This window comes from Pleuronectes platessa, chromosome 10, assembly GCF_947347685.1.
Source record: "Pleuronectes platessa chromosome 10, fPlePla1.1, whole genome shotgun sequence".
Taxonomy (NCBI): Eukaryota; Metazoa; Chordata; class Actinopteri; order Pleuronectiformes; family Pleuronectidae; genus Pleuronectes; species Pleuronectes platessa.
Genome location: NC_070635.1, coordinates 1,604,083 through 1,616,799, shown reverse-complemented (window position 1 = coordinate 1,616,799; position 12,717 = coordinate 1,604,083). Strand labels below are relative to the sequence as shown.

General features: G+C 43.5%; 1 protein-coding gene across 1 annotated transcript; it reads right to left on the bottom strand.

Annotated features, from left to right (window-relative positions):
• Positions 1 to 497: 497 nt before the first annotated feature.
• Positions 498 to 9,663, bottom strand: ctsk (cathepsin K). Its single transcript, XM_053431769.1, has 8 exons — positions 9,499 to 9,663; positions 7,984 to 8,107; positions 5,302 to 5,424; positions 3,571 to 3,723; positions 1,936 to 2,154; positions 1,673 to 1,838; positions 1,304 to 1,412; positions 498 to 1,166 (listed from the first exon to the last, which is right to left on the bottom strand). The coding sequence occupies exons 2-8, from the start codon at positions 8,104 to 8,106 to the stop codon at positions 1,067 to 1,069; spliced, it is 993 nt and encodes a 330-aa protein (XP_053287744.1). The 5' UTR covers position 8,107; positions 9,499 to 9,663; the 3' UTR covers positions 498 to 1,066.
• Positions 9,664 to 12,717: the final 3,054 nt, after the last annotated feature.

Below are 12,717 nucleotides of genomic sequence, written 5' to 3'. Positions count from 1 at the left end.
ATAAATCTGTTATTAAATAATAAAAATAAATAAATCTAGACTTAATCCCAGTTTCTTTGTTTGGAGCCAGTTTTATATATTGTAATTTATTGGCTCTGACATGAACATTATATTTATGATGGAATCTATAGTAGTTCTGTGCATAAAAAAGAAACAAACAATTCAATGTAAATGCCACTGAATTAAATTATATACGTTATATATTGTTGAAGCTGTGTTTGTTGTTATATTCACATATTTACAGGATATGTCACTTTAACATTGTGCTGTCTATTGGCTTCATGTAAGCACCATTGTAAATGAGGGTCTTATTCCTCAATGTGTTTTCCGAGGCTAAAATAAATAATCAATCAAAGTTTATTATTGTGTTTATCTAATGATTCAGGTTTAATTCATCAGTTTACTTCACTTTACGTTCTGAAGATCCAGTTAAATTTCCTCTTCTGGCTACTTGCTGACATCTTAGCTGTAATAAACACTACACGACACAGTCCAACTCAAAATGAAACCTTTATTCAAGTTCATAGAAAAACATCAGTTTCCAGTTTAATCATCGGAAAAAAGTGCTGAACAGAAAAACGACAACAAAAGTGATTTGAAAGGTGAGAAGAGGAGGAGCCTCCATCGCCCAGCAATGTCTCCTCCTCACAAACTGACTAAACTGAGAGAATCTGAACACTGTGGAACTGGGTTTGTTCCCTGTGGGTCTGAGGATCGAACGAGGACAGTTTCTAACACCTGGAGGTTTGTGTCGAGTTTCTTTCTGACGTCTGCGGCTCTGGAGATAAAACCTGAAAAAGACCTCAGGGCTTTAAAGTGCTTCAAATAACTGACGATAACCAAACGTCCTCATTTCTACAGACGCCTGAATTCCAAGAGTCCAAAACATTTAACTTTGATCCCAGAGGAAAGAGTCACTCGGGAAAAGTCCAATTCGAATTTAGAAAAACACGTTTGTTGATAGAACTTAATTTTGTAAGTAACTAAGATTTGGGGAGGAGCTGTCTTCACGTGGTCCAATCAAAGCCCCTTCGTCCCCCTCCATCCTCCTCTGAGCTCCGCCCCCTCACATGATTGGGTAGCTGGCGAGGTTGGCGATGCCGCAGAAGTTGTCACGGTTCCGCGCCATCAGGATGTAGCCCTTGTTTCCCCAGGTGTCGCTCCAGCTGTGACGGAGAAGGAAGGAAAGAGAAGTGAGGGGTGGGGGGGGGGGGGGGGGGGGGGGGTTGATTAGCGCTTCTACAACGTCAGTTTGTTGTGGTCGACAGAAGCATCAGGTCACATGACAGGTGACGCGTCCCACCTGTTCTTGATGATCCAGTACTTCTTCCCCTTGGAGCTGATGCCGTAGCCGACCGCCAGCACGGCGTGGTTGATGTCGTCTTTGTTGCAGTTGCGGTCGAAGTAAACACCTGAGAACACAACACGGAGGAGGAGGGGGAGGAGGAGGAGAGACCCTGAGCTCAGACCGATTCTTTAAAATCAACTTCTTAAATAAATGTATCTGCTAAGACACCAAACTTGTTGTTAAAGGTTCACTGTGGAGGATATAGTGACATCTAGAGGTCAAGTGTCAAGTTGCAGCTGAATGCCCCTTAGAAACAAGAGGCCCATTTTAATTGAAGTGATATGCTAATGGCCGAGTCAGCAGCCGTGTGATTGGTTCCCTGACCTCTCTGGTAGAACTGGAAGCCCCTCTGTGTGGCGTCGATGCCGACAGACACTGGACCCACTTTGAACAGAGCCACAGCCAGAGCGTGCTCATCGCCCACGGGCACTTCCTTAAAGCCTTTGCACTGAGCCGCCATTCCGGAGGCGTTGTAGCGGCACGACTGTTCCTGCAGCCGAGAGGAGAGAGAATATCAGTTTCTAGTTTCTCTGTTTTCACTGGGAAAGGTGTGTCCGGTGTCCGGTGTGTCCGTGCGACCCGCTCACCTCCCCGACGTACGGGTACGCCTCCTCCGAGTCGATGCCTCCGTTCTCCTGGACGTAATTGAAGGCATTGGTCATGTATCCTCCTCCGCAGCCGCTGTTCTCTGTGACGCAGTCCACCAGGTTCTGAGGACTGAGGTCCACCAGCTGACCCGTCTGCTTGGCCAACTGGCCCTCCAGGGCCCCGGCAGTGCTGAAGGCCCAGCAGGAGCCACAGGAGCCCTGTCAGGAGGGCGGGGAATAGAGAATATACAGGTGAGCACTGTGTCTGTAGAATCCAGGTTTGTTTCTATATCACTGACCAAAAGAAACAAAATGGAAACTGAAGGAAAACAACTGAACACCTCAAACAAATAAAACTAGAGGAAGGATGGAAAGATGCAGCATGTTTGTTTCTCCACTAGAGGGCAGACTGTGACTGCAGAGGTGGGAGCGTTTACTCCAGCAACACAACTCAACACAGACACTGACGACACCTGCAGGTCGGCGTGTCGAACACCAGGGGGAGACAGCGTCCACATGAACCTCACACTCCTTCAGTTACTTTCATCTCAGTCTGTTCTCACAAATGTATCAATTTGCAAATGTGTATTTTTTCACTTACTGTTCCATTTTTATTATTACTGTATTAATAATAATTGTCATATTGTATTTATTCTCTGTTGAAAATTGAAAGGCATTATTTATATTACACACTAGAGCTTAGACGCTGATAATAACACAACGTGCCTGTGAGGACAAAGCACAGATGTACGACAACGTGTTCCAGCCTCTGAACTTCCTGCTCAGCTCGGAGGCCTCGACTAACGACTCATTACATCAAACCATCAGACCTTTGTTTCCAAAGTGGGAGCAAACTGGTTCCTTCTGCAGGTTCCAGCTTCTCACTGGGAACGTTCTGTTAGAGGAGGAAACACTGGAGGATGTTTTCAGGTGTTTCTCCAAAAGCTTTTTATCCCTTTTTGCTTTTTTCTCTTCCGCATCCACAACAGAGAAAGGTGGAGAAATTATAACTTATATGATTTCTATGTGTACATTTCTCACATTCACACATATTTCCTATTCCCTGTTGATATTATCTTTAACATCCACGTGTCTCCAGTGAGATCTACGAGGTTTTCATCTTGTCTTCTTTGGGAACTTTTCCCCTAATCCTCTAAAAAACATCATCACGTGCTCAAACTCAACAGGAAATTCAATCTGTAACAAATTTCAGTTACAGGAATCAAAACTTCCTCCATTGACCAGCAGCTGTTTCACTTTCCATTCCTCAGATGACTCAGTGATTTGAGTTCGACCTGCTGAGGTGACGAGGGGCGAAAACGCCTTCCTCACATGATCTGGTTTCTCTTTAGCTCACTTTGTCTTATTTCTTAGACTCCAGTTTTCACTTCCCTGTTCGTTAAATAAACTGTGTTTCATTATAAATATCTGGTTAATGTTCTGTAAATTGTCTTTCTTAGTATTGTCATTGGATAAACTCAATTCACATTATCATTTTTTTCACATTTTAAGTTTATACAATGTTATTTTGGCCTTTTAACATCAAATCAAAGGATTTTTTCTCTGGAAAAACAACCAAATCCATCAGATTTTTAAACACTGGATGTTCGATAAGACCGTGTTGGTTCTTCTCACCTGGTTCTTCACCGAGGTCACCATGCCCTTCTTGCGGTAGTCAACAAATTTGGGGAGTTTGGACACCCGGTCGTCCAGAGCCATGGTGAAGCTGCGCTCGCGCTCCAGAGGGACCAGCAGGCCGGTCATCTTGTCGGCCACCTCCTCTGACGTCTGCGTGAACACACATCATGTTTTCATCAGACTCAGATAATGTGCAACAGCAGGTTTGAATCTCTGGGTTTAAACCACCAGGAGCCACCAGAGGTCAAAGGTTACATGTTATGACACGCTGACAGAAGATGGTTTGAAACTTTGCTCGGCTCCTGGAATAATCGTGTGAGATGAAAATGTTTTTGGGGAAAGAACGAGAGAGGATTTATCTTTTGTCCCAAGAACAATTCAGAGACGATATGCAGGACGGAGGATGAAATGTATTTTATGAAGAAATGGGTCTAACTCAGTTTAGTGAAATGTCGTGATTCCTCCTGAACCGACAGTAGAGAAGCTACGTCAAGTTTGAGTTTTATGAAAGTTCTCCGGTGCTTTGATTACACGTCACTCTGTAAAACCAAAAGGCCTCTAATGGAAGAAACTCCCACCATCTATTCATTCCTCTCATTTCACTTCAACATGTCCTTCCTTTCCGAGCCACCTGTTCTCAAACTGACATGAAATCCTCCATTTCACCAGAACTCAGACGTGTGCTCGTGTTCCTGACGCCTGATGAATGAGCCCAAACAACCTGAGCTTGTTTCACAGCGTCCTCCTGAAGAGGATCATTAACGACGGCTTATATTTGTTCTTTTTCCCGATGAGAAGAAAGAGAAACAGAGTCGACAGCAGCCGAGGAGGAGAAACGGTGAATATCTGAGATTAGGATCTGATTTTTTAGACGAGACACATTTAGTTTGATGTGTGAGACGTGAGACGCTGGTGTGAAGAGGACGTGAAGGTAATGGAGGCTGTTTGCAGACGGACCAGTTATCACTCGTTAGAGCTGCTAACGATCTTCAGACTGAAGCTGAATCTACAGATCAGCAGGAAATCAATCAGCAATAAGCTTTTCATTATTGATAGTTTGATCAGTTCTTTAAAATTAATACCACAGAGTTTTATTAAATCAAATAATTTCACATTTCTCTTTGATTCTCTTTTTTAAAGCTTCTTCTTTGTCTTCTCTCTCTTTGACAGTTTGTCCTGACGCCTGTAATGTTTGATGTGAAACACTTGAATTGACTTGTTCTGTACGAATAAACGTTTCTGTCTTGTTTTATTTTGAAACATGTGCAGTTTCAACATGTTACAAGCAGCTTGTTTACATAGTATATTTTATTGCTACTGTTATATTTCTCTGTTTATTTGTCTCAGATTATCTTATTTTATCTTATTTGAACTTATCACTTTATGAGTTTCACTCATAAAGTGAAACTCTGGAGGGAGGAGATAAAAGAAGTTTTTCACGGCGGTACCTCACAGAGAACACAGAGTATGTAAATCTATAATAAAAACAATGATTTGATAGTAGTTATATGTTAATAGCTCACACAGGCTTTATTATTATACGTATTTCTTACTTGATTAACGTGAAACAGATAATGAGGCTCCACAGCAGCTGCACTGAGCCACTGATATGATTGATAACAACCCAGACCAGTGGAGACTGGTTTTATTCTTGCATGAGACTGGTGAGATGCGGGTGTGGGATGAGGGTTTTGACCTCATCTCCTCATGGATCCGAGTCGTACTCACCATGTCTCCCAGGTGGTTCATCCCCATCTCGTACGAGTGGAGTCCCAGCGCTGCCTCCTCGTTGTGGGCTGCGATCATTCTCATGTTCTTGTCCCAGACGGCCCGGCGGATCCCCTCCTCACCCTGACACACACACAAGAGCAAAGTAAATGGATGTGTTCTTCACACCTCCACAGATCAAGGATATCTGTTTGAGAAGCTTCACATTTGTTTCTTGCTGATGCAGCGAAATACGAAACAAGATCTGGAATAAATATGAAGTGATCTCAGAATAATTCCCAATTTACAAGTTGGCAGATTCACCTGAAGGCATCATTAAACCCCAGATGATTCTGGGATCATGAAGACGTACTGAAGTCTGCATTTCTTTAGGATATAAAACAGTTCTGGCTTCATAAAGAGGCCGTGAAATATCAACGAATATTCTCCTCCAGTCAAACTGAAGTTTCATTTAACTCGTGCACCAACACCTGACAGCTGAGAGGAATCAATCTGGACAAATAGGGCAAATTTACATTTTAATTAGTGAAAAAAAAAGAGGAGGAAGCTGTGGTAGTGCCCCACTTCATTAACTGGGACAGTTAAACTGGTGCAGGTTCCCAGGTTCCCCTCGAGCTGCTTGTGTAGTTACTGCAACACGACTGTCCAGAGCTATTATTGTCTCTGACAGAACTTTTACATCCAGTCAGAGGCTGAACTGCAGTTAAACACATTCACATGATGTCAGTGCTGCTTAAAGTCTCAATGCAGGATTTAATTGAGTCAATTGCTCGGTTGGTTGGTTCCCTGAAAAACACCGAGCTTCAGATCCAAGGTCTTAAAACCCACTGGAGAGACTTCCATCATTGTTTCTGTCGTGTTTCACTCCCACTAATGGAAAAAATGCAAATTGTGCACGAAGACAGATTCTATTAGCGAGAGGAACCGATGGAGAGAGAGTGATTAAAATCACCAGGACAGAGAAAGAGAGACAAAGAAGAGTCTGTTCCTCCGACTGCAGCCTGCACATCGTGAGCATATGAACCCACACACGTTCAAATGAGTGAACGCATGTCCACACACACTGCGCTGGGGATAAAGTGCACACACACACACACACACAGACACACACACACACACACACACACACACACACACACACACACACACACATCACACACTGCAGCTGTGGAGCGCTGACCTCTGGCTGGAGGCGAAGAAAGCAGATGTTTAACACCAGCTAAACTGTGTTTGTTTCCTTTTTCACAGACAGAAAGGAAAACACATGAAGAGGAAGATGGAAGAGGAAGAGGAAGAGGAAGAGGAAGAGGAAGAGGAAGAGGAAGAGGAAGAGGAGAGAGTAAATTCCTCCGTTCCACTGAAATGTGTTTTAGCTCAAAGTGGAATCGAGACAGATGGAGTCAGAACAGAAGTTAAAGTAAAGCAGGACGAGCACAATGAGAATTGACAGCAGGACGTCCTCCCAGTCCTCCCAGTCCTCCCAGTCCTCCCAGTCCTCAGCCGGTCACTCAGACAGGTTCATTTCCAAAAGGCTGCAAACTGAAGTTCCTGTTTATTTGTTCAATTTGCTCGAGGGAGGTTTGGTTCTTAGAGACAAACTAACCTACAGTCACCAGGACTGAGACGTTTCATGTTCAAGCTTCAGAGAGAGAACATGTGACCAGCATCACCACAGGTTCAAAACTGAGAGTTAAAATACAGCACTGGTCATTGAACTTTTATGATTATTAATTTAATTTCTCCGTTCAACTGGTCGAAGCAGATTTCTGGTCCCGGAGGTTTTTCTCTCCCCGGTCGTCAGAGCTGCTCTTTGTATAAACTGTCGGTTCTTTAACGCTTTTTAAAGTCTTAATAAATAAACATCATAATTTGAAAAAACTACCAGAGATTTAATGCTGGTGTCAAGTTTCCAAGAGGAAGATGTGCTGAGTTTCCAGCAGAGTAGATATCCAGCACACACAGAGCGACAGAGAGACAGAGCGACAGAGACACAGAGCGGACTCACTCTGAAGAGAGCGGCTGCTGAACTGAGTCAGACGCAGACGGACAGTGAGTCAAACACAGAGACGTCCTCGCTGAGCGTCTCACTGGAGGACAGAGAGACAAGAGGGACGAACAGAGCTCGACTGGAGACAGGAGGCCGGAGCAGAAGAGGAGCTGGAATCAAACTCTTCCGTCCTCTCGGTTATTTCTTCTGATTCTCTGCTGCTCAACATTCCTGAATGTTGAATGAACTTTAAAGAACTTTTAATATCTTTAGGAATTTGCATGAGAAGTTTGAATAACAAACCTCATGGTAAAAGAACCATTTATTCTGTGCATGTGTTTCATGTTACTATTGAAATATGAGGCTTCCTCACAGATGCAGTTTATGATTCACCACAAGCAGCTCAGTCTCTGATCTGTCACTCATGCAGCCGTTCACTCACATTCATATCACTGAGGAACAGAAGTTTCAGTTTGGAGAAGAGGAAGAGAGGAAGAAGCTATGTGGTTTCAGATATTAATATGTTGACGTGAAATGGTTTAGAATCTAAATTGAAGGTCGACTCATGTTGTCATGATGATGTGTGAGGAAGCAGAAGGGAGATGTCCGGGTGTGCTGATGGAAAATAAAGGCCCACGTTTGATTCTGTGATATTTGAGGCACATTTCACAAACAGGAGGAGAGCGTCCACTGACCAGGCCGTTGTATTCTCTCAGGTGTGTGATCTTCCACTCGTCCCACTGGGCGTCCAGGAAGTCTTCGTCCAGGTGGCTCAGAGCCGAGGCCGCCAGCAGCAACATGCACACGCACGACAACATCCTGCAGGAGCAGCAACGCACAAAGTCTCATATTACAAACACAACATCAATACCCAGTACACCTACTACACACTACCTGCAGCCACACTACACTAACAGACGGGTGTTGGCTCAGATTCAAATGGAAAATTAACACTGAGTTTTGACTCCGGCTATAAAAGCTTCTGATGTTTGCTTCATTGCATTTTAAAAAGTATAAACCATTTATTAAAAGTTCACATTAACTTTACTTTGTGTGTCTGTCGGTTTATCGTCTCTCATCTGAAGGATGACGGAGCAGGAGGAAGGAACATGTTTATGTTTCTATCTGAACTTTCAAACAGCTGATTCTTGATAAACAACTTTCAGACTGACTCAGCACAAACATCTGCAGCTGCTGGTCACGTGCAAACTGTTCAGGAGGAATCACTGACGTCGTCTGTTCTGAGTTTTCTGCACAGACTCGATCACATCTGGAGAAAATGATCATTTTCCATCTGAAGCCCGAGCACAAAGAATTCATCTAAAAAAAACTTTGTTTTGTGAAGTTTCAACTTTTTACTCTCGTGTGTAAGTTAAAACAAAGACAATGAAAAGTATTTAGATTCAAATATAAATAAATTGGAAACAAGTATTTCCAATGTATATATTTATACTTGCATATGTATAAGTTATTGCAGTTTTTCAGAGCTCCTCTCATCTGTGTCTCATTCTCTCGACTTCAAAAACAAAGTTTTGCTGCAGTCTGAACTTGTTCTTTCCCTCCCTCAGTTTCCTGCCATCTGTTCTTCATCAGCTCTCCCTCTCACTTTGTTTCCAGTGAATTCACCTTCCTGCTGAGTCAAGCTGAACTGAACTGAAGCAGAAAACATTTTGTTTTTCTATTAACTTGTGAGATGAGCTGCTTCACGATTCCTGCTTCCAGCACAAAGACCCGATCGAGCAAAGCTTCACTTTCAGATGATTTGAACTGAATCTCTTGATTTAAATGTCACAGTCTGATGATCTGTGTGGAAATAGTTTTCAGTTTGCAGGAAGTGGTTTGTGCCTGGAGCTGCACGAGTCGAGAGGTTTCTCCTGGTGAGGACTTCAGTCTGTTTCAGAACATTAACATTAACTGTGCAGAGTTACAGCTGCAGCCACGACTCCCAGAAATCCTTCTATTGAGATGCAACTGGGTCAAAGATCTTTCTCTGATCCTCGTCTGTTAACAACGGATTTCTTTCATAACAGGAAAGAGTACTTGAGAATTTTATCAGAGCCTGAGGTTTTAACTGGGAAGTTACTGGTTCCTAGTTCTGTGTTGTTGCTGTTCAGCTCATGCATACGTTGGTTTAAAGTTAGTACAGTAGTTGTTCTCTGAAATGAACAAAACAGAGTAAACCAGGATCAATAATAAGCAGTAAACTTTACCTTAAGTTCAGAGTCTGAGAGTTTGGTGAAGTCCTGAGTCTGAGTCCTGCTCCTCTGCTGTGAAGTGGGTCCGTGTGTGAGGGTATATGAGCAGGATTTTGAGGAAGTTGGAGGGGAGCTCCAGGTCTGAGGAGGAGGGTCTAGTCTCCATGTAGGGGAATCACATCTGGTTTCACTCAGAGGAGGAAGCTCTCTGCAGCAGATGATGTCAGGTGTCACGTTACATCGCCTGAGGAGAAGAGCTGACGGCTCAGGATCTGCTGCAGAGCTGAAGAAGACAGTTCAATGAAAACCTGGGACTTTATTCTCACCTCAAACATCATGTGTGATATTTATTAAGCCATTAAAAACATAAACCTGAGTTTTGTTCTTCGTTATTTTCACATCTGTGGCCGGAGGCATCAGGTTTGAGGGTTTTCCATCGTTGTTGTTCTTGTGAACACGACATATCAAAAACGCCTCGAGAGAATCTTTTCAAATTTGTCTCAACTGCTCACTGGGACTCAAGGAAGAGCTGATTGGATTGTGGAGGTTAAAGGTCAAGGATACGATGACCTAAAGCCCATCCTACACGTGTGAAGGCAATATATCAGAATTCAAGGATGAACTGATTCGATTTCTTGGTGTAAAGCATAACTCAACATTTCATATACTATTCATGACAAAATTTAGTAATTGAAGTGAATCCCTTAATTCTTTAAAGTCATTAAAGTAAAAGCAACTTCAACGGTTGGTGGAGACGTACAAATACACGTATAAGTGATTATTGTCTTTACATCATACATGAAACACGAGCACTTCCTCTTTGGTACAGGGAACATCACTAAGTTTATATTGTTATAAGCCACCGGGACTCGGAGTGGAAAAGCTGATTCATTCATATTTTACTTTATTGTTCCATCACAGACGTGTTTAAAACTCTAGATACATAAAAACCTTGTGTTCGAGCAGCTGGAGGACAAACACACACTTGAGAATAATCTAGAAGATGAAGCTTTTATTTAATTATTATTATTCACTGACTCCTGCATATTAACCAGTCATCAGATTGATCACTAAACATTATAACAACATTTATAATTGATGGTTAATTGAGCAGTCAGGATCGCTGCGTGTGTCGGACGCAGACTTAACAATCGTTTATATTTCATGAACATATTTGAAAAAACTTCATCACGAGCATCGAGTGATTTGACGACATCGCCCACGAAGGAGCCAAAATATCTGTGACATGATTATTTTTGTCTGGACTCACACTTCCTCATGTTGTTAGTCAACCTCCGTCAGGTCTGTGTGTAAATATGAACATGTCGTGTGACTCCTGCAGCCGTCAGAGTCACATGTTTAAATATAGGAGCATCGCGTGTACCTCATATGTTGAGTGATGCACGGCGTGTTCTGACTCGTTCATGTCACTGAACAGACGAACAGAAGCTTCTTCAGACGTTAACTGAAGGTTCCTCAGTTCAGCTCATATCGCTGCCCAGGCTCAAAAGTTATGAGACAACTTTGAAATTTACCAGATCTGAACAAACTTGTTACTAAACTCAACTAATTACACAAACCTAATCATTATATATAATGGCCTCATTCTGGAAATCTAACATTTTCTTTAAAAAAATATGTCCCTCATACTCCATTGTGAGTTTGATTATCTGTCGGTTACCCCTGAGGATTGTGGGTAGTGTAGTATTTATCCTTGATTTCTTGAATAAAACATAATAAAAAAAAAAATCTGTTGACATCCTAACTTGTGGCTTCTACATGAGCAAATAACAAAATTTCACGATCCTATGAAATAAATCTACCTCGGATGGTTAAAACATTACGGTTGATATTTGAAATCTCTATTCAGAAAATTAAAAGGATTTTTATTTCCTGAATCACGTTGTTGAGGTCTTTAACGTGGTAATCTCCCAACACGTGGTTGTAGGAACAGTGTTGTCTCTATAGGGGGCAGAGTTTTACCCTTTTAGTTCCCCCCCCCCCCCCCTCTTTCCCTCAGTAATAAACCGATGTGTTGTACGTGTGGGTCAGAAGTTACAGAACTACAACGTCGTCAGCAGCACAACATGAAGTGATGAGCATCACTAGTGGAACCCTCGGCCTCTGAAGTCCACAGCTTCCTCAAGGTCACGGCGCCCCCCCCCCCCCCCCCGTGCAGAGAACCCAGGAGCGGAGCAGACTGAAGATCTGTGGCGTGTTAAGTGCAGCAGCCTCGGCCTCTCATCACTCACAGCTCACTATCTGTACGTCCATCGATCTCCTCTCTCTCCTCTGAAGGCTCCACTCGCCCGGCTGCACCAGGAGCGAGCGAGCGTCTTAAGCTCCTTTCAGACCCCCCCCCCCCCCCCCCCCCCCCCCGGCTCCTGTGTGGTCACTTTAGATAATGAGGGTGTCGGGCTGATCCATTATCCTGCTCCACCCTCCAATCTCAGCAGCGGTGGTGAACATACCATCAGGCAGGAGGTCACGACCTGTGTGTGTGTGTGTGTGTGTGTGTGTGTGTGTGTGTGTGTGTGTGTGTGTGTGTGTGCGGCTGCTTGTGGTGATAGATTTATAATCCAGTATTCCGGACTGAGGCTGTTACCGACGGTCGATGGCTCTATTTTTTACCTGGAGTGTTAGAAAATCTATTAATATCTGTTTTATGTTTAACTGCGTCTCTGAACATATGGACGCCATTATCCCGTTGATGTGATCGATTCGTGGTGCTCACACCGACATGTCCTCCAAGGCCCAGTTTCCTCTTCTTCTTCTTCTTCTTCATCTTCCTCGTCTTCGTCTTCTCCGTCACCTTCTCTATTTCATCATCCTCTTGGTTATCTTCTTCTTTTACATCACCTGTTCCTCTTCTTCTTCCTCTTCTTCCCTGTGTGGTGGCCACATCTGTTCCCCATTTCGTCGCCCACCATCAAAACCACAAAACCGCAGGATCCCAGGATGCACTGCTGCGTCACGTGACCGACCTGCTGACTCAGACCAATCACGGGATGCAGGCCCCTGGCTATTAACGGAATGGCGAGGAGTGATCTTACGTCACAGCGGTGCGGCTCTGCAGAGGAAAAACCAATGACATCCCATTCTCTATACCCCCCCCGATCTATACCCACCCCCCCCCCGGGGACACATTACCTGATTCTAACATCGCTCCCGTTGAAGTGAATCGAGTTTAAGCAGCAGAAACATCAGGCCTCATTCATAAGGAGACGGAGGGAG